At 56.3% G+C, this 21,283-nt stretch overlaps 1 protein-coding gene across 2 annotated transcripts in view; it reads left to right on the top strand.

Annotated features, from left to right (window-relative positions):
- The window catches only part of LOC113409280 (UPF0577 protein KIAA1324-like), a 95,505-nt gene that overhangs the window by 34,818 nt on the left and 39,404 nt on the right, over positions 1 to 21,283 (top strand). The window contains exons 2-9 of one of the 2 annotated variants that reach the window (XM_026663012.1): positions 4,351 to 4,471; positions 5,319 to 5,511; positions 10,411 to 10,558; positions 12,195 to 12,275; positions 12,858 to 12,963; positions 13,052 to 13,201; positions 14,559 to 14,647; positions 21,022 to 21,199. In XM_026663012.1, the coding sequence (XP_026518797.1) occupies positions 4,351 to 4,471; positions 5,319 to 5,511; positions 10,411 to 10,558; positions 12,195 to 12,275; positions 12,858 to 12,963; positions 13,052 to 13,201; positions 14,559 to 14,647; positions 21,022 to 21,199 (1,066 nt within the window). Of the gene's footprint in view, positions 1 to 4,350; positions 4,472 to 5,318; positions 5,512 to 10,410; positions 10,559 to 12,194; positions 12,276 to 12,857; positions 12,964 to 13,051; positions 13,202 to 14,558; positions 14,648 to 21,021; positions 21,200 to 21,283 lie in introns of those variants that run through there. The other variant, XM_026663013.1, reaches the window with a different exon arrangement.

Raw genomic sequence — 21,283 nt, 5'->3', positions numbered from 1 at the left:
GTCCTTTAGAAAGCATTGTCTCATTTCACACCAGTGCTTCCAATGAAAGGATGCGGGCACTTTCTCTGCCAGCGCTGTCATTGGGACAGCTTGCTCCAGCGAGCCCGCCGAGCTGATATCACTCGACAGTAAGTGGATCCTAATAGCTGGGGCTCTGTTTCCACCAGCCCCTGCCAATGGCAGAGAACCCGCATGCTGTGTCTCGGGGACCTTTATGTGGCGGGCCGCTCCAAGCCACATTCATGTGGTGTGGGGTGCTTTGCTTTGAGCGTGACAAGCCACCCAGCTAATCCCAGCATGCCGCACTGACACATGGCCAGCGGTGCTTTGCCCGTCTAGCATGGCCGCGGTGACTTACTCTGCTTGCTCTGTAGGGGTTAGAGGCGACTTTTCCCGGTGTGGAAGAGGGTGTGTAACACATGGGGCTGGTCGCAGCCTGTGACGATGCTGCTTGTTGGAGCCAGCTGAGGTCACTCAATCAGGGTGAACTGCAAACAAAACGGGGCAGACAAACCCCAAACGCTGGTGGTTATTCCAATATTTAGATTTACCAAGCCAGCACAAAACAGCTTCTATAGTATCATACAGGTTACTCAGAAGTCCAAACAACGCAGTTCCCTTAAAGTACCCAGCCTCAGGCCTCCATCCAGACACACGTCAGATATGATGATGATTACTGAAAATCTTATCTCATCATATAAAAGAGAGGTTCTTCCAACCCCAAAGGATCAGCCACATACCCAGGTCCAATTATAACTTAGATCTTACCCAAAATACATGCTACAGTCAATTCTTGTTAACTAAACTAAAATGTATTATAAAAGGAAAAGAGAGTGTGTTGGTTAAAAGATCAATATACATACAGACTTGAATTCAATTCTTGAGGTTCAGCTACATAGCAGAGGTGAGCTTGTAGTTGCCAAAAGTCCTTTTAGAAATAGTCCATAGGTTATCATCCAATGTCCATATTCAGGGTGACTCCAGTCAGTGACTGGAGATCTCAATCTTTATGGCCTAGGATTTCCCCCTCTTGAAACCCAAAGCAGATCTGAGATGAAGAAGGATCGTGTCCCAGGGTTCTTATACATTTCCAGCAGCCGTTTGGCCTGAGAAACAATAGGCTTAACTCTCCTTCTCCCAAACATCCTGGCAATTAGCACAGGGTAATTTATCCATTAACAGTTCAGATACAGGTTATCACAACCTTCAAAGAGACATATAGAGAATAATACTATTTCACTCAGGTATCTTCCTAAATGTTAATATTCCTTTTTTGATCTTTGAATCAAAGCTATAGCAATAGACAAGACTTTGTTTGCTTATATCACAAGACCTGAGCAAACATCTATCCTTCTATATCTAACAAAGCTCTATTCATTTACATATCTTCCTAACAAGTCTCTAAAGTTCGGCCATGGGTCAGGTCAGTCTGTGAGCTAATTAACTCTTTCTGGCCCTGTCATCTTTCAATGAGATATTATATTAAACTTATAACGTCACACAGCCGAGGGGCCTTGAACGTAGGATCATGTGTCTGTCTGTGTGTGATCCTGCAGGCGGTGCCCCTGGGGCGTGGAGGGGGTCAGTGTGCACATGGCCTGTCTCATGCCCCAGCATGCACTGAAGGGGGCAGGGGGGTGTCAGAAGCAAGGAGAGGAGGGGTGGCCAAGTTAGCCTGGCACTTTGGAGACCTGTGTTCAGGTCTCTGCTCCCCTAGAGACTCCAGTGTAACTGTGCACGGCCCTGGGTATGGCTACACTGCAGCGGGGAGCGAGCCCCTGGAGCCAAGCTTGGAGTCCAGCCTGCATCTCTGCCGGAGCAGCAGCAGCCTCCCAGCTGCTGTCTCCAGTGGGCTGGTTCCTCTCTGTGCACCCGAGCAGCCAGGCTTCCTCCCAGCTGCAGTGTAGATGGACCCTCCGGGCCTGAGCTTCCCATCTGCACGCTGGGGCTCACAGCATGGCTCCGCCTCGCAGGGCGACTGTGCTGATGTAACGACTGAGGCACTCAGACCCTGCGGTACTGGGGGCTAGCTAAGTAACATAGACAGACATCAGGCACGTCGATTCTGCTCTTCCCCGGCTTTGCCAGAAGCCCTGTTGGCGGGATCTCGAAGATGGGAGCGTTGTCCGCCTCTGAGTTCTGAATCGTTCCCAAGGACCCCTTTTCTCCCAGGGTCTGTCGGGCGCGCGAGGCTTAGAGGGGTTTGAAAATAAAGCTTTAAAGAATCTGGATATAAATTTCTTCTCAGCTCTGTGAATCAGTTTCCCCTTCCACAGTTTTGCAATAGCATGACCCCTGCTCTTCTCCAGTAGCCAAGAGAGACTTTGGGGTAGGCAAGCCCTGAACTGCAAACGTTTTAAAAAAAACAAGCAGTGGGGGCAGACTTCTGCAACCCTTTTTTATACAACACAAAGAAACAACAAACAAACCTCAAATCTCCCCTGCAAGGCCGAACAGAACGGCCAGCTCGAGCACCCTCTCTTCAGCTGCTTACGTGTAGGGAGCATGTTGGTCAGAGGGGCCAAATTCACCTCTTGGCTTTACTGGCACACTGATTGCTGCGAGGGTGCGCAGACGGGCTGGAGGGAGACCTGCCCGAAGAGGAAGTGGGTGGTAAATGAGCACCTCTTACACCGATTTGCCATCCAGTGTGTGCACTAAAGGAGCATCACGTCCCTGTGCCGAGGGCAGAGGGAGGAAAAATAACTCCGAGGAGAGTGCAGGATGCAGGAGGAGAGTGTAGGCAGCTCCACCTGACGTCCTCTGGCTTACACCTGCTGTGTAACTTACACCCACAGTTACTTCAACACCGTGTTAGGCCCAGGCCCTTCTTACTCGAGTCCCGTCTTACTACAGTCAGGCTGCCAGCAAGGAGCCCCTCCCGGCCATGGAGGAAGGGCCATGTGACCGGAGCAGTCTTGCAGCCCATGCAGCCAGGGCTAGGGGAACGGGAGTATCAACTGACACCTTCCTGAGCGGGGAAGGCACCAGCCTGGGGCTCAGGAGAGCTGGGGTCTATTCCTGGCTCTGCACTGGCCTGCTGGTAGACCTCGGTCGTGGTCCACAGAAGAGCTGGGCTGGCATCTGTGAACCTCAACCGCGGGGTCCCCAGGACACTGGGTCCCTTGTGCTTATCCTCCTTCAGCTGCAATTGTTCCCCTGCAGCGTCCTGTGCTCTGTCACTGCTGTGACTCCTCTCTACAGCCTGGGCCTGTAGCTTCCCCGATTTCTGCCCAGGCAAGAGGAACTAGAGGAGTGTGAATATGAGACCTTCTCTGTCCCAACTCAGCCCCTGAAAACACAGGTCTTGTTCAGCACGTGATCCCGCTGGTGGCACGTGCCTGGTCACAGCAGGAACAAAGCAGGCATAGATAATCGGGGATCAGACTTGGGTACAATCAACAATGGTGTAATTAACACATGCCCATGTCATGGAAGGACAAGGAAGGGGGCCTGACGTTATGGCCCTGGATAGACCAAAAACATGGATAAACTTAACTGGTGACCATGTGGGCCAGGAACAAGTAGCTCTCACTTGGAAAGACTGATAGAAATTCTGTGGGCTCTTCTGTCCAGCGGCTCAGAGAAGTGATAACAGCTGGAGATGAATGTTATCGGGCAGCATTGTTGCAGAGGGTCGGTGTTGGGCTCAGTTCTTCTCTCATCCCCATGGTAACTCCACAGGCCTTGTGATGTAGGTGGGAGGAGAGTGGGGCCCATGGTTCGGCGTGTGCCCAGGCACTCACCAACCTGACACCTAAAGAGGCAGGTGGCACCTAGTGGTTTTGCAAAAGTACCTGAGCAGGTTAGGCCCCAACTCCCATGGAAAGTCGACTCTCCTAGGCACTGTGAAATCCCACTGTGTCTGTCTGCATCTTCAGGCCCCTAGGTCCCTGGGGAAATGTGTCCCATTTCTGGGCCTGGTGTACACTGGGAATAGCTCCATTGCAGCCACTGGGGCAGGTTAGGAACCGGCCCTGGTCTGCTCACCGACCCCTGCCAGCATGATGGCGATGAAAACACCGATGAAGCTCCTCTTGGCAGGTGGTCCCCAGCTACAGCCAGGTGGGGGCGGGGTGTGAAAGGCTGTCCTCAAGCGCGTGTTGGGCCAGATTCTGATCCCGTGATGGTGAGACTCCATCGGCCCGACTCTGATCTCAGCTACACCAGTGTAATTGGAAGTAACTCCAGTAATGTCAGGGCAACGCGCCTGTGTTACACAGTGCGCCTGGAATCAGCCTGGCACAGCGGTGGGTCCAGCAGGAGGAGTCAGGCCCGTAGCGTTCCCAGTGCACACGGCCGGTGCTGTGCGGGTCTCGCTCTAGCTCACCTCTTTGCTTTCTCTTCCAGTCTGAATACCACTACGAATACACGGCTTGTGACAGCCTCGGCTCGCGGTGGAGGGTGGCCGTGCCGCACACCCCAGGACTCTGCACGGGCCTGCCGGACCCCATCAAGGGCACGGAATGCTGTAAGCTACTGGCCTGCCCCAGCTGCCCTGTGCTCTCTGCGCAGGCGGTGACTGGGGGAGGCTGCACTTGTCACATCTCATCTATGCCACTGGCTTCCGAAACGTGCCCACCAGGCTATTAAAGGGTACAGGCCTGCTCCTGCTCCCTGTGAAACTGGGGGGAGCTTTCCCACTCACTTCCCGAGCAGCAGGCCAGCAAATATTAGGCCTGATTCTCCTCATGTAAATTAGGAGTAACCCCCTGAGGCCCCATTCCCCTCTAACTCCAATGAGGTCAGTGTAGCTAAACTGAGGTAGCACCAGTGTGAGCGAGAGCAGATTCAGATCCTGTATATCTGGGGTTTGTTGAGTATTTTCCATCCAGTGATTATTGTAATAGAGGCTCCAGAGAAAGACAGTGTTTCATAAGCTACGGAATGGCACAGTTCCTTAAAAGGGACCAACAGAACCTGTCTGCGGATAGCAACGGGCATTCATTAACCAAGACTCAGCTTCTCTTCCATTCCTGGGGGAGACTAGGAAGACAGGACTGCAGCAGGGGAGCCCTTTAAAGTGAGCTTTAAAGTTGCATCTGAAGAAGTGGGTTTTTACCCTTGAAAGCTTATGCCCAAATAAATCTGTTGGCCTTTAAGGTGCCACCGGACTTCTCGTTTTTAAAGTGATCTGCGTATCAGTTCAGTCAGACGTACAGCCTGTAAAATGGGGATAACAAATCACATTATAGCCCCATGCTGGGAGTCTATGATCCTGGCACTCCAGATGAAATGCAAATGCTGGGGATCGTTGGCTAAACCCCGGTCCGTGTCCACCTCTCTCTGAGCTCTCTCTCTGGGGTTCTGTGTTACAGCTTTCTCCTGCAAAGCGGGGCAGTTCCTCGACATGAAGGACCAGTCGTGCAAGCCGTGTGCCGAGGGCAGGTATTCCCTGGGCACTGGCATCCGCTTCGACGAGTGGGATGAGCTGCCCCACGGCTTCGCCAGCATTGCAACCAACCTGGAGAGCGACAGCAGCGTCTTGGAGTCCCTGGAGAACTGCACCACGTGAGTTGGTTGTTGCTGCACCCCAGGGCAGGGCCGCCTTTTATGGAGCCCCAGGCTGCAGCCAGCATCCTTGGCCTTTTGTGCAGGAGAGCCTGGCTTCCAGGAGTGCTGATCCCCCACCCTCTGGCTGCAGTCAGTGTGAGCTGCAGGCCACTGGCACCTGACAACCAGGCTTATGCCATAATTGGACAAATCAGCGTGGTTCTGCTCTCACTTGCCCAGTCTCACACAGGGCCGTCCCTAGCTATTCTGGGGCCCTACACAGCCCCAGACCTCTGTGGGGGAGGGAGACTGGCCCCAGGCCTCCGCACGGGGGGGCGGGGCTGGCTTGAGTACAGGGGGGAACCAACCCCCAGCACTCACCAGCGGATGGGGTTGGGCCGCTACACTTCCCGCTGCCGGCGAGTGCCAGCCCAGCCCTGCTGCAGTCCTCAGGAGAGTGGGGGCGGGGCTGGGGCGGAGCAGGGGCGGGGGCCATGGGGAAGAAGCGGAGAAGGGGCTGGAGCAGCACACAGCTACACAGGGCACCAAATTTCCTGGTGCCCTACACAGCTGCGTACTTTCCATTGACAGTGACGCTACTCCTGATTTACACCGGGGGAGTGAGGGGAATCAGGCCCAGTGAGGTTACTTCTGAGTCACACCGGGGTGAGGGAATTTGGCTTCAATAATTATCACCCAAAGTGTGTGATGTAATTACTAGAACATCTTGTATCTAAATCACTGTGAGTGGTTTAGAAGTGGGGTTGAATGCACTGGACTATTCGTGGCTATGATTTGGGTTGGTATTTTATACCCAACAGATCTTTAGGGGTTAGACATTTTGTGCACCCAGTTATTGCTGAATAGCAGGGAAACGCAGATCAGTTTTGTACATGAGCAGTAGCACATGAGGGAGTGAACCTGAGCCAAAGGGAACTGGGGATTGACTCAGCAGCTGTGTTTTGAGACTCCAGAGGCTGAGGAGGGCATGGCATAGTCTGAACGTGACCCTAACGCTGCCCCAGAACAGCAGCGAGACTCCAGTGGCACGATTTGACGGCAGCCCTAGTTGTTAGGGCTCATGTTAGTGTGACGGCAGCAGAGGCAGGCATGCGATAGAGCCGGAGCGTCCGAGTGCTGATGGGGATGGAGCGCTCTGCGCGTGAGCTGCCTCTCCATGGAAGTCCCTCTGCGTGCAGGCTGCCTGCTGCTGTGCTCACCGGGCCCTTGGCACTGGGGGAGACTCTGCCGTCTAGCTCCCAAGGGGGCATTTGGGGCTAAAAGGATCGCTCTAATTTTTCTCTTCATCCTCGGTTCCCTGCCTCTTTCTGCCCTGTGTTAGGCCAGGCCCTTCCCTGCAGGTGCGGTAGGTAGCCAGCAGGGCGGCGGTATGAACATCACTCCCGCGAGACGTCTCAGGAGTCTGCTCCAGCCCGAGTCCTGCAGCACTGCCAGGCCCGGCGCCCGCCTTGTTCAGTCCTTCAAGGTTACATGGGGCTCCCAACTGAGTTCTCCGGCCTTTCACGGGGCCAGGTGTTTCAGGCTGTCCTCTGACCCGATTAGCCCTGCCTTCTCAGGCTGCCTCACAGCCTGTTACAGCCCAGGCAGGGCTAACTGAATAGGGCTGGTTGGCCGCAGGCCTACTGGCCCCTAATGGGACAGCCTGCCCTGCCACACTGCTCAGACCCTCAGATCTGGGCCATCCTGGTTGGCGGCTCTGTGCTAGGTAGGTGGAGCCTTGTGCCTGCTGCTTTCTCTCTCTCCCGTCCTTTAGTTGACTGCCATCGCGCGCCTGCCGTACCGGGTGTTGTTCCCACGACATCCCCATAGGATCTGCCATGGGGCAGAGCTGTGATCCCCTGCCCCTGCGACCCGCTGCCGCTGGAACAGCGCTTTGCCCAGAGCAGTGCAGAGACCTCTGCTCTGCCGCCAGGGGCGGGGAGCATCCTCTCCCTGGGACCGAGTGCAGCAGCCAGTGGAGAGGATCCACTAGCTGAGCAGTGGGGTCCAATCTCCCAGCCAAAGCTAGTGGTAGCCACAAGTTCCCCTCCCCACTGGTGCCCTCTGACCGGGTCTTTCCCATGGTGGGGCAGAGTGGAGCAGCCACCATGTCCAACTGGCAAGGTCAGTACCACGTGTTCGGTGGAGGGTCTCCCCACCCACAGCTGATCCAGCCCAGGCCTGTCCACAGAGGCGTAGCGAGTGCCCTCCGACCGGAGGGGGCCCCGCAAGGAAGGGAGCCCCTAAAAGTGGCAAAATAAATACTGCATTCCAGTTTCTGCATTGTAAGGGGCTCCGCCCGGACATATGTTCGGAGGGGGCCACCGTTCGGAGGGGGGCCACGTTCTTTGTTGCTACGGCCCTGCCTGTCCAGAGGACCATGAAGGACCCCATGTCACAGATCACAGGACTCGTGCTCTCTCCAGGCTCTGTACAGTCCCTGGGGGGAACCCACTTCAGTGCGACAGCCCTTCTTGGGGTCCACTCTGTCTCGGGGTTAAGCTGGTCACCAGGTTACCAGTCACTGGGGTATCCATTCTCCAGGCCGGGCACCAGTCGCTGGGGTATCCATTCTCCAGGTCATTCGCTGGCCCTCTGTAACAACAAACTCCCTCTCCCACCACCTTGTTAAACCAGTAACACACAGGAAAACTGAGTCCCACGCCCTCTGCAAACAAACCAGTGAAAACAACAAGAAAAGCCCCTGCTTCGTCACACCTCACATGTAGCACTAATGTTTAGCTGGGCTCTGGCACCAAGCAACAGGATCCCTGTCACCACCCCCAGCCCTTAGCTGCACCAGCCAAGCTGCTCCCACCCTGCAGCACATGGCTCTCTGGTCCCCCTGTTCACCCCCATGTGTCTGAAGCACAGATGTGCTGTTCAGGGAGTAGCCAACCCGGAAGCCTGGTCCCTTCTCTAATGAAGTTTCACAAAGGTTCCAGCTGCTTCTCCTGTTGCACGAGGAGGCATGTCGGGAGCTACAGATCCGTTAGAGCGTCCAGCCCACAGCCCGGAAAGATCCTTCCCTGCTGTACGCTTTCCCAGGGTTTCTCTAACCCTGCTGTTGAATGTCCCAAGCTATAGAGCTTCCATCCTTTCCCCTGGGTGACCTCCTGCCATCAGGAAGTCTTCTCGGATAGTCTAGATTCACCCTTTCTTAACATCCCTCCAGGTGTGCTGCACCCCTGGAGCTGTGCAGGCTCAACACTGCACTGCCCCCTTCCTTCAATTTTTGCCCAGTGCATACGTAACCTGTGGAACTCACTGTCACATGATATTAGTTCGGCTAAGAGCTCAGTAGGATTCAAAAAATGGAATAGGCATCTCTGGATAAGAACAGCCACAGTTAGACTAAAGTGTTAATGCGATAAGGGCTATAATCCTTGGCGCATCATGGCATGAACCGGCCAACAACTGTCTGGGCTCTGAGCAATATTCCATCGGCACTCACTGAGATTCTCGCCCCTTCCTCTGCAGCAGCTGGTGCTGTTAGCGCCAGACTGGGCTAGATGGCGCCTGGTCTGATCCAGGCTGGGGATCCTGCCACCTTCTAGGACCTGCCTCTTGCCCCTCCCCCACTTCCACTCCTCCCATCTTCAGAGTTACATAGAAAGCCTGGCACTCTTGCAGGCACATCAGCCCCGGCTCTCTGACCAGGGAGGGTTCAGCAGCACCTGCCCAGATGCAGGGATGGCCATTTTAAATCATCTCTGGTGGTATCTTTCTGTGCTAGATCAGAAACAGCGTCTGTATTGTAAGGCACCTGTCACTGCAACCAGCCCTAGTAGCTAATTATCATTTGTTAGTGTGAATGCGATAGCCTCTGGCTTCCGAAAGCCTGCCGAGGGCTTTACCAGCGACAGGGGGTGGATAGATGCACAGGTATTGGTTCTCCCATCACTGAACTGCAGCCACCTCTGGGGTGGTACATGGCAGCTGTTCAACAGCCCACAGCAACCTACCCAGCTGTTTTGGAGGTGAAGGAGAGCACTATCGCTAACTGCAGCTGCTGGAGGAAACTAAGGCCTTGTCTATATTCAGTTGCATTACTGCTAATTTAAGCCAGGCTTACATTGATTTAGCTTAATTTGGCAAAGAATTTACTTAAGCCTGGTTTAAATCTAATTAAGAGCATCCATGGAAGCAGTTCAGTAACATGCCGTTAGTTAAACTAGGGCAACTCTGAATGTAGACAGGGCTCAGGCAGGTTTTAGGTCTCCTCCCTGTGGCTGAGTTCGCACTGCTCGCAGTCTGCCGTCGCGCACAGCTTCGTTTCCCTCCTGTCCTTTGATCACTTCCCGCGCCGAGAAGGCTCAGATGCTTCAATCGAAAACAGGCTTTTCATGAGTCACTCTCCCTGGAAGACTGCGACATGGCACTAGCGAGAGCGTTTATGCAACTTGCAAATGTAACCTACTTCTAGCGTCACTTTAATTATTCATCCCACTTCCGGGTGCACTCAGAACAGATGCAGCTCTGCAGAGCCTCGATCCCTTTCTTCCCAATAGGGCCGGATCGGTCTGTTCGGCTCAGAGCAGCGACCAGCGGTGGGGCAGGAAGGAAGGTCACTGAGCATGCTGCTTTCCTGCCATGTGACATGCTAGCGAAGAAGATGCGCTAAGGGAAGGCGCGGTGATCACAGTGCTCGGGGCGGGGCCTTTCTAGTCAGCTGTGCCGTTCTGAGCACATCTGCAAATCCCTGGTGATGCCAGTGACTGCACTGACCTGACTGAGCACAGTCTGGCCTGTGTGCTCCACCGGGGCAGGCTGGGAATGTCTCACCCCTGGGCCTTGTCGCTCCTCCCCCCCCGGCGAGCGATGCTGTTCCTCACTTTGTGCTTGTAGTTCTCCCTTCCCTGAGCAGCGTCTGGCCTCGGTGCTCTGCTCATTGCCGTGCTGTTCTCGCTGTTCCAGCTCAACCTGGGTGCCCCTGGGAGACTACGTTGCCTCCAACACAGACGAGTGCACAGCCACCCTGATGTACGCTGTCAACCTGAAGCAGTCTGGCACCGTCTCCTTCGAGTACATCTACCCGGACAGCAGCATCGTCTTTGAGTTCTTTGTACGTCTCCTTGGGTTGCTGCTCCTCATTGGAGTTCTCCGGGACACGTTCCCGTATCAGAGTCTCCAAGGGCTGGTCTGATGCACACCCTGGGAGGGTCAGGAGGGATTGAACCTGGGACCTAAACACGTGAGCCTCTACTGCAGGGGTGGGCAAACTAAGCCGGCCCGCAAGCCGCACCATGCAGCTCCCAGAAGCCACTGCATGGCCCCACTCCGGCTCTTACTCGTTCCAATGGGAGCTGCAGGGGCGGTGCCTGCGGGCGGGGCAGCGTGCAGAGCCGCCTGGCTGTGCCTCCACGTAGGGGCCGGAGAAGGGACATGCCACTGCTTCTGGGAGCCGCTTGAGGCAAGCGCCACTCGGAGCCTGCACCCCCAAGCCTCTCCCCACGCCCCAATGCCCTACCCCAGCCCTGAACCCCCCCCTGCTCTCCAAACCCTTCAATCCCAGCCCAGAGCACCTTCTTGCACCCCAAACCTCCCAGAGCCCACAAACCCAGCCAGAACTTGCACCCCTGTCCCAGCTCAGAGCACCCTCCTGCACCCCAAATTCCTCATCCCTAGCCCCACCCCAGAGCCCGCACCCCCAACCAGAGCCCTCAACCCCTCCCGCACCCCAACCCCAATTCTGTGAGCATTCACAGCCTGGCATACAATTTCTAGTCCCCGATGTGGCCCTCGGGCCAAAAAGTTTGCCCACCCCTGCTCTGCTGCCTGAGCTACCCGACCCAGCTGTGTTATCTATGGCTGGGGCAGGCTACTGACCTCTCACGTGGCTCAGATGCCACTAGTGGGGGACAGTCCAGCTGCTGTCACAGCCCCAAGAGGAAACGTGCATTGAGGGGTTCCTGCCCATCCCTCTGGCTCGGCAGGAGGTGGTTCAAGGTTGCCCGCAGGATTCTCTTGGTGCCCAACTGCTGGGAGTGCCGCCTGCTTGCACTGACCCGGAGGGCAGGATGGCCAAAGTGTGGGTGGGCTGCCCTCCAAGTTAATAAGCAAACACTCCAGGACCCAGCATGCAGTGCTCCATCTCAAGCTGCTGGGTGGAGCACTGCATGCTAGGACATGTAGTCTCTGTGGGTGGTCCCTACAGTTGATGTTCGTCCTTTGTGTGATGCTCTAGGGCAGGGGTAGGCAACCTATGGTACGTGTGCCGAAGGCGGCACACGAGCTGATTTTCAGTGGCACTCACACTGCCCGGGTCCTGGCCACTGGTCCGGGGGGCTGTGCATTTTAATTTAATTTTAAATGAAGCTTCTTAAACATTTTTAAAACCTTATGTACTTTACATACAACAGTAGTTTAGTTATATATTATTAGACTTATAGAAAGAGACCTTCTAAAAACGTTAAAATGTATTACCGGCACGTGAAACCTTAAATTAGAGTGAATAAATGAAGACTCGGCACACCATTTCTGAAAGGTTGCCGACCCCTGCTCTAGGGCTTGTGCATGTTACCCATCTCTCAGAGCCCAGTTTGAGGGCTTTGCCCTGTGGCAGGGGGCTGGGAAGGCAGTGGAAGGGTCCTTTCAAAAACAGTCAGTGGGGTGAGAAACTGCACTAAGAACCCAGCAGCATGCCTCTGAGAATTGACCTGCCGAAACTGCATCCTCAGCCCGAGTTCCATGTGCCGTAGGTTCAGAACGATCAGTGCCAGCCGACCGTGGAGGAGTCCCGGTGGATGAGAACCACGGAGAAGGGATGGGAGTCCCACAACGTAAGTAGGAGCCAACTGCAAGATCCTCCATCTCCCCACACAGCGTGGCGCGGCTGGGGGCATAGCTGGCAGGCTGTGGAGACCCACACCTGCACTCACAGCCAGTGAGCTAACCCTGTGTCCCAGGGCTGCTGGAGGAGTGGCAAAGGTCCCTCCTCCCCATCCCTGGGGTTGATCAGTTAAAATCCAACCAATAGCTGCTGGGGTCACACTCAGTGCCCCAGAGTGACTGGTCACTTAGAAAATCGTGGCCACAGGGGATATCCCCGGTGTCCCAGCCAGCACTCCCTCTGTCAGCACAGCTGGTTCGAAGGCCCAGGACGACAGATGATCTGTTGCTGAGTGCAGGACTGCTAGACTCTGATTCTGTCCCTGCCCGCGCTGCTGTAAGTCAGGAGTGCCTGCACTTGGTGGAGCTGCACCGGTCTGAAACCAAGTGAGATCAGAGCTGGGTCCCTGCTCTAACCACTGGGTATCACTCCATCCCTGTGTCAGCCAGTGCCTCTTTGGACCCTGCAAACCAACATCCCGTTTCCTGCCAGGATTTGACCTACCCCCAGGGGGTTCTGTTTAATCTCGTAGGTGGAACTGAGTCGCGGTAACAACGTGCTGTACTGGAGAACCACGGCCTTCTCCGTGTGGTCCAAGGTCCCCAAACCTGTGCTGGTGCGGAACGTCGGCATCACAGGTACGCGCTCATCCACTGCACGATCGCACCAGCCACTCCCCACCAGCCACAGTCAGAGCTGAATTTGTGTCCTTCCCTCCTGCCCCAGGGGTGGCCTACACTTCGGAATGCTTCCCCTGCAAAGCGGGCACCTACGCCGCCACCTCGGGATCTTCCTTCTGCCAGCTGTGCCCAGCCAACTCCTACTCCAGCAAGGGTGCTACCTCCTGCCAGAGGTGTGAGCCAGACACCTACTCAGGTAATGGGCTGTGTGTTCCCAGGCCTGCACCCCGACACACAGCTTCTGCATTAGGCACCCCAGGACCTTCTGACGTGACCCGGCTCAGCTGTGCTGTTCTCACTCCACTACAAACCCGCCCTGAGCAGCAGGGGCTGCCAGCGCATCGCCATCGGTGTATCACTTCCTGTTCCCTGCCCACCTGTGGGATCTCCCGGCTGCACCTGTCTCGCCCCCGGCAGTGCCCACCAGGAGCCTGGGAGGCTGACCTAGACCCTGGACTCGTCCCCGGGCATTGCTGTCCCCTCCCCCCACCCCCTTACTGCTGTTGAAACTAAGGGTGAAGGTGGCTGCTTTGGTTTTCCTGCTTGTTCCCACACCAGCGTCCCCAGAGATGACCACGGAGCCCTGCACAGAGAGATGGGACTGAACCTCTGTTGCCCTTCTCCCAAACTATGGGGCAAGGGGTGAGATAAAGGGGGCCCAGGTCAAAACCGGGGGGGGGGGCAGGTCTGGTTTTACAAAAGAAAACTCTGCTCAGATGTTTAAAATCTCCCCCCAGCCCCCTTCTGTTTGCTTGGAAACAGTTTGTCCCTGCTGCCCCGGAGCCAGCAGGGGAGCCCCAGAGGTTCCAGTTTTTCAGGCCTGCTATAAAGGGGAGCGATTTTGTTACAACATTCCTGCAATGGAATGGTGCGTTTACCAGAAACTTCTGACTCTGGAGAATGTGGCGCAGCAGGTCATTCGAAGGCCAGCAGACTTCTCTGGGGCATCCCATCGAAATGAAAGCAGGCCCAGGAAAGTCCCACCTTCGGGAACCTGTCACAGCAGTAATACCGTCCCTAGCTCTCATAGCACTTTACAGAGGAGGTCAGTATCAGTATCCCCAGTTGGGGAAACTGAGGCATGGAAAAGGGACGTGACCTGTCCAAGGTCATGCAGTAGTTCAGTGGCAGAGGCCTTGGGAAAGTCACTCTCCCCCCACCCCCCGTCCGACGGGGATAGCGGCCCTGCCCTGCCTCGCTGGGGATGTGAGGAGAAACACACCAAAGGCTACTCCAGCAATAGGAGCCGGAAGACACCTGAGGTAGATAAACATACAGCACATAGTCAGTGCATCCTGCCAGTGACTCTTGGGGGGAATACGCACCATTAGACCCCGGAAGGGTTAATCAGCGAGCAGCAGCTAGTCTGTGCATAATAGACAAGCCCCACATCACGTGAGGGACCCTGGACACGCTAATGGGAGGGCGTGAATGCTGAGGAAGAGCCAACATCGTTCTCTCGCGGCACATGCTACTTGTGCTTCTGGGACTGAGTGGGCTGCACTGCTCTCATTGCTTAGTTTTAACCACAATCTTTTTCTTTCTCAACAAAGACCAAGGCTCTAGCTCTTGCAAACCTCGTCCACCCTGCACAGATAAGGATTATTTCTACACACACACGGCCTGCGACGCCAGTGGAGAGGTACGTGCCGGCCAGTCTGCCTTATTGTCACAGGGCTGCTTTGGGAGTCACAAGTTTCTATTGTTTAGCACCGCAGTAACACTGTGCTCTTCTGTTCATGTTCAAAGCATTGACCGGCATTAGCTATTGAAAGGACACAGTTTACTTAAGTCATGCTCCTGTCTGCAAACCTTGACTTGCCTTTGTTACGCTCAACCCTGTAAGAGCCTGCAGTGGGCAGAGAGCGCACCGTGTGTTTGCTTTGTGCGTCAGGCAGCGCTCTGTCTCAGATTGGTCTGACCATTTCCCTGCCCTGTCGGCGGAGAGCTGGGCAGCTTCCCCCATTGGGTGTGTCTTTCACACCCAAACCTGGGGAAAGCAGACTGACTCCATGGGAGCAAACCCACCGCTAGCCCGTTGGTTAGGGTTGTGTCTTTTTACATATGAAGGGCGCAGTGGGTCTGAACAACCGTGGCACTAAGTGTAGGCAGCGTACAGGGCCTTGCGACACGCTGAACGGTTCGGGGGTCTCCTGGTGCGCCGAACACAGCAAGGGCCACTGGAAGACTCACTAAGTACTTAAAGGGGTACCACCCAATTCCTCTACACTGCCGTTAGGGTTTGCGTACTCCCAGCCGTTGTCCTGCTTTAAATACAGAGGCGTAGCGAAAGTGAGACAGCCCGGGCGGGCGGCTGTCAGGGAAGGGGAGTGTCACGGAGTCCCTGGGCGATGCTCTGGAACTGCTCCCCACAAAGCCAGTCAGGACTTTGGGGAGCCTCCTCTCCCTCGGAGCAGACCGTCTTCAGGGCAAGAAGCTCACACGGCTTCACCTCCTGGGTCTCTCCAGGGAGCATTCAGCATATGTCCCTCCGTGCGCTTCCCACAGCGAGTCCGCCCAGGCGGGGTCCTGGGGAAGCCAAAGCGTTCTGCACCCCCCACTTCGCAGTCAGACGTGACTCTCGGCCAGCCAGTAAAACAGAGGTTTATTAGACGACAGGAACACAGCCTAAAACAGAGCTTGTAGGTCCAGCGAACGGGACCCCTCCGTCGGGTCCATTCTGTGGCCCAGCGAGGCAGACCCCCGTCTGCCCTCCCTTCCAGTCCCCAGCTAGCTCCAAACTCCTGTCCAGCCTCTCCTTCTCTGGGCTTTGTCTCTTTCCCAGGCCAGGAGGTCACCTGATCCCTTTGTCTCCAACACCTTCAGTTGGCACCTTTGCAGAGGAGGGGCCCAGGCCATCAGTTGCTAGGAGACAGAGTGTCGGGCATTTATGGACACTGGCCCTTTGCTCTGCAGCAACCATACACCCTTATCCCACCACCTAGATACTTAAGAACTGCATAGGGGAAACTGAGGAAAACATTAAGAACAGTCCCACTTCGTCACATCTCTCCCCCCTTCGAGACCGAACTGAGCGGGGTCACTGCAGCCAGTGACCTAGGGAAGTTCGAACCACCAACGTTCCCATGGATGCCCCAACATCTCTCCCATTCCTTGGTGAGAGTTATACCAGGCCCTTCCAGTTTCATGCACTCCCTTAGTTCGAGTGCGCTTGATGGCACTCGCAGGCCGCATGTGGGAAGGTTTATGTGGCCCGTGCCCTTTTGCCACCCCAATACCCCTGGGGTTCAAACTGGGACTGGGTCTTCTCCCAGCACTTTGGTCTGGAGGGTTGCGATTCGGGCTCTTTTGGTTAAGAGCCCCTATCTTGACCTTGGCCAGCTCTGGGCTTGGGCAACCGCTCCCCACCTTGTGGCCCAGATACAACACCTCTGTCGTCGTCCCCTTACACTTTCCAGATTTCACCATCAATCCCACCTCCTTGAGGCAGCCCAGCACCCTCTTCACCTGGGACATATGTCCCTCCCAGGTCTGGCTAAAGACACACATGTCATCGATGTACGCCAGGGCCAAGTTCTCCATCCCCCTCAGCTTGTCTAGAATCTCCCCAGGCCTAGGCATGGGGTAGGCATCGGACACTGTGATGGCTTTAAGCTTCCAGTAGTCCCCGCAGAACCAGATCATCCCGTCTTCCTTGGGGACCAGCCCCACGGGTGAGGCCCACGGGCTGTTGAACGGCTGGATCACATCTAAAGCCAGCATGTCCTTGACCTCTCTCTCCAGGTTCTGGGCTACTTTCCCAGTGACTCTGAATGGGGAACACCTGATGGGGAGATTGGCTCCCACCTCAGGGAAGAGATCCACCAGGGGGGCTTCCCCCTTCTCCTCCCAATCCTCCCTTTTCAGGTCCAGGGGTCCCCTCACTTTCCTCCCATACAGCAGCTCGAAAGGGAAGAACCCTGTGGATTCCTGGGGCATCACCAGCTGCCTCCCGATTCCCCACAGTTCTACTTCCCCTTGGGGAGCCCATTCCTGGTACAGGAATCCCTTCTCCCATAGGACTCTGTCCCTGCAGCCTTCCCCAAGGGGGTTTGCAGCGCCGTGGCCAGAAAGTTCCCTCAGCTTCTTCAAGGAGGGATCCCTCTGCAGCTCGGTCTGGAATTCAGCTGCTGGGGAGGGGAGTGGGACCTGCTTCCTCTAGCTGGCTGGGCCTGGGGTCACAGCCCCCCCCCCCCCCAGCCCTGTCCCTGCTAGCTCCCTCCCTGCTGTGTAATCACTTTCCAGCAGCAAGTCTGGACCAGGCAAACCTGGTTGGCAGCCCACCTGCCCTGTCTGGGTGTCCCCCCACTCAGCTGGGGTCTCAGCTCCCACCGTGCTCAGCGCTGCCCTTGCTGTCCCAGTGGGGCCAGGCAGCAAGCTCTCTGCTCTCCTTACAGCATCAGAGCCAGTGTGAACTCCGGTGTGCAGGGGGGCGGGGAGCATCTCTCCATCCCACTCAGCCCCAGGGGTCTGGTTATAGGTAGGCAGGTATTCTGAGCCCAGCAGCCCCTCCTTTCTGCCAGCCAGGTCATTTCCATTTTCACTGACCATTTCCATCTTAGCCAATTGGTTCACTGGATCCTGTCCTAAAGAGACACAGTCACCCCCCACCCCACCCCCCAACAGGACCTCACAGCTGATATCCTCCTGGGTCTGCACAGGGATCCAGGCCATAGGCAAGGTGAGGGACTTCATCTCTGGGACCTTCACCCAGGTCACACAGCCCCTCAGCATCTGCGGCTGCACCACCTGGGGCCCGAGAACAGTTCTCTCTGTCCCAGGGTCTCGCCACCCCAGGCATGTCCCCTCACTGACCATCACCTTCCGCTCCCACTGGGGGTCCGAGGGGCCTGAGCCCAGTATACTCCACGCAGACATATAGGCCGGGGCCAGGAGTGGGAGCCTGTCCACCACCCCACCCATCTGGCTGACAGCGTCTGTGGCCTTGGGTCCCAGCAAGGGAGCTAGATATTGGGGCTTTTCCGCAGGGTCCCCCTGGTTCAAATCACCAGCCTGTGTGAAGGCCGTGTGGTGAGCATCCACATCTCCTCCCTCCTTAACCAGGGGCAGCAATTTAGTGTCGAGGCTCCCTGCGGAACTGGCAGCCTGGGGTCTACCCCCACTCACCCCTGGGGAGCCCCCTATGCCTCTCCGCTCCACCATCGCCAGTCCATGCTGCTGTTGCTTTTTCTGCAGCTTTTCCTCGGGCTCTTGCTCTCTCTCACGGTCCTCTCGCTCTCTCGGACTCCGCTCCAGTCCCAACCGTCTCTGATCCCGTGATGGGGAACCCGATCGTGAAGACCCCCGTCTGGTTGGGGACCAGACTTGGGGATGCCTGGCTACTGCTCCAGCTGCTCCCAGATCCTCTTGTAGCCACGTCTGGGTCAGGAATCTGCTCCTTAGAGCAGTCCTCATCCTCCAGCTGCACGATTAACTGGGCCTTGGTGAACTTCCCAATGCGTAACCCTCTCTTTTTGCACAGGATCACAATGTCCTTCTTGAGGAGATGGTGATAGGCCATCACTCCGCTGTTCCAAAGTTGCTTTGGACTCACAGGCCCGTGTGCTCTCAGCTCCCCCACGGTTTCCAGGAAGAACCCCTAGTGTGCCAGCCCTTCTCCTGGTCACCACCTCTTTGCCAGGGTTGAGCTTCAGACTCCTCCGCCCCTGGGACTGCTCACTGCAATCCCCAGGGGAACCCTGTTACAGCAAAAGTCCTTCTCACTGGTCACGCACTCCTAGGGGTTAATCGCCCCCTGAAACCGTCCCTCTCTGAGCCTTCAGCACGCCTGGTCCTTGGTATCCCCCCTGTTTTACTGCTCCCCAGTCACTTACTGCAAGAAGCACCATTCACAGGGTGCAGTACATCCCATCTCTGCCACCAGTTGTCACGGAGTCCCCAGGTGATGCTCTGGAACTGCTCCCAACAAAGCCAGTCAGGACTTTGGGGAGCCTCCTCTCCCTCAGAGCAGACCGTCTTCAGGGCAAGAAGCTCACACGGCTTCACCTCCTGGGTCTCTCCTGGGAGCATTCAGCATATGTCCCTCCGTGCGCTTCCCAGAGCGAGTCCGCCCAGGCGGGGTCCTGGGGAAGCCAAAGCGTTCTGCACCCCCCACTTCGCAGTCAGACGTGACTCTCGGCCAGCCAGTAAAACAGGTTTATTAGACGACAGGAACACAGCCTAAAACAGAGCTTGTAGGTCAGCGAACGGGACCCCTCCGCCGGGTCCATTCTGGGGCCCAGCGAGGCAGACCCCTGTCTGCCCTCCCTTCCAGTCCCCAGCTAACTTCAAACTCCTGTCCAGCCCCTCCTTCTCTGGGCTTTGTCTCTTTCCCAGGCCAGGAGGTCACCTGATCCCTTTGTCTCCAACACCTTCAGTTGGCACCTTTGCAGAGGAGGGGCCCAGGCCATCAGTTGCTAGGAGACAGAGTGTCAGGCATTTATGTACACTGGCCCTTTGCTCTGCAGCAACCATACACCCTTATCCCACCACCTAGATACTTAAGAACTGCATAGGGGAAACTGAGGAAAACATTAAGAACAGTCCCACTTCGTCACAGGGAGTGAGCTAGACTTGGGAAGGCACCTGTGTGAGTACCTGCATCCAGGCTAGAGCCCAGTATGACTGCGGCGTAGTGGTGCTGCCTGGATCAGTACCCGCCAGCACACCCTGCTCCTGAGTACGGCCAGTGGGAAATGGAGTCTCTTCTCCATTCGTTTTCGTTTGTTCTCTGGAAATGCACGTTTGCAATCAAGGGTCCGGTGTGGCGCTTGATAACAACACAAACCTGAGCGATTGCCAGGAGCTCAGCCGCTGCCCAGCGCTCTCAGGCACTGCCGGGTCTGAGCAACTCCCAGTCTTGCCACATGTCTCCCTGCACGCCCCTGGGGGGCAGGGCAAGGCTGTTCTCCCACGTACAGCTGGGCCCCGAGGGCCGAAGTGACCTGTCACTCAGGAGTCTCTGGTGGAGCTGGGTAATGATCCCACGTCTCTCGGGTGCTGGGCGGGTGCCCTGAGCACTGAGCCATCTCCCCAGGTCAGGGACAGGTCCAACGTAGCACTTCTCACCTCATCCCCTTGGGAGCATTCGTGTTAAAAATGGCACCAGATCCTCAGCCCAAAGGGAGTCTGGTGTTCCTGGCGGCATGGCGGGGACTGGGGGAGACAGACTGGAATGTGCCATGTGCTATGGGAATCCTGGGCTGGCAGAATGGTGTGTAGAGGAGAGATGCAGCATAAGCAAGAGCAGCCAAAGCCCAGTTGTGAAGGCTGCTCTGCCTTCCTTTGCCCCACCAGCTCCCAGCAGCCAAGGATCAAGCTCCCTGGCTCTGTTTAAAGCCCTGCCCCTTTACATCCCAATGCACAGTCCTGGGGGTGGGAGCAGGGCTCTAGGAGTCTGCATTGCTGGCTCCTGGTCCGAGCTCTGCTCTGCCTTGCCATGTGGCTTGGGAAAACCCTCAGCTGGGTGCAATGCGCTTCCCAGGCCCATGGTGAGGGTCGGTTAACAACTTTGCATGAAGTCTGGAGATCCTCCAGTGAAAGGGGCGTAGAACTGCAAAGCCTTGGCACGACAGCTCCTGCATCCTGTCAGCAGCTGGCTCTGCTGCCTGCCAGCCTGCGGTGGGGTCGGGGGGCTTCCCTTCAGGATCAGGGTGGTTTCTGGTTAAGAAGAAATCTCCACTCGCCTCCCCAGGGAGCGTGCTGAGCAGGGTGCAGAGTAGCAGTTGGGAATGTGTACATGCTGACCACCCTGCCCACTCCCACGTGGGACACGTTCCCAGCCAGGAATCTCCTCTGGTGTTACCCGCTGCAGGGAGCCCCTGTGGGACCTTACTCAGCCCAGCTGTGATGGCTGTTATTGCACACTGCTGGGGGTGGGTCCCATGTACAACAGCGTCTCCTTGTGGAGGTGATTCGTTTTCTGTCTCCCCACCAAGCTCACACCAGCTGCCAAGTGTCCCTGCCAGGCCCAGGCTGGGCCATGCCCACTCTCACCTGCTTTCTGTGCTCTTCCAGACTCAGTTAATGTTTAAGTGGGCAGAACCAAAATCCTGCAGCGAGGATCTGCCTACAGCCATGCAACTGCCCCCCTCAGGGGTGAAAACCAAGTGCCCGCCCTGCAACCCTGGGTTCTTCAAAACCAACTCCAGCGCCTGTGAGCCCTGCCCATCCGGCTCGTACTCCAACGGCTCCGGTAATGCCACCCTGTCTATGTCGGCTGAGTCCAGCGGGACTGGAGCTCGGCTCTCCCAGCAAGGCACAGCCTGGGTTTTCTCCC

This window comes from Terrapene carolina, unplaced genomic scaffold (genome assembly GCF_002925995.2).
Source record: "Terrapene carolina triunguis isolate 2854851 unplaced genomic scaffold, T_m_triunguis-2.0 Scaffold31888, whole genome shotgun sequence".
Classification (NCBI taxonomy): Eukaryota; Metazoa; Chordata; order Testudines; family Emydidae; genus Terrapene; species Terrapene triunguis.
Note: the sequence above shows the minus strand (reverse complement) of the source record. Positions and strands in the feature narration are given on the sequence as shown.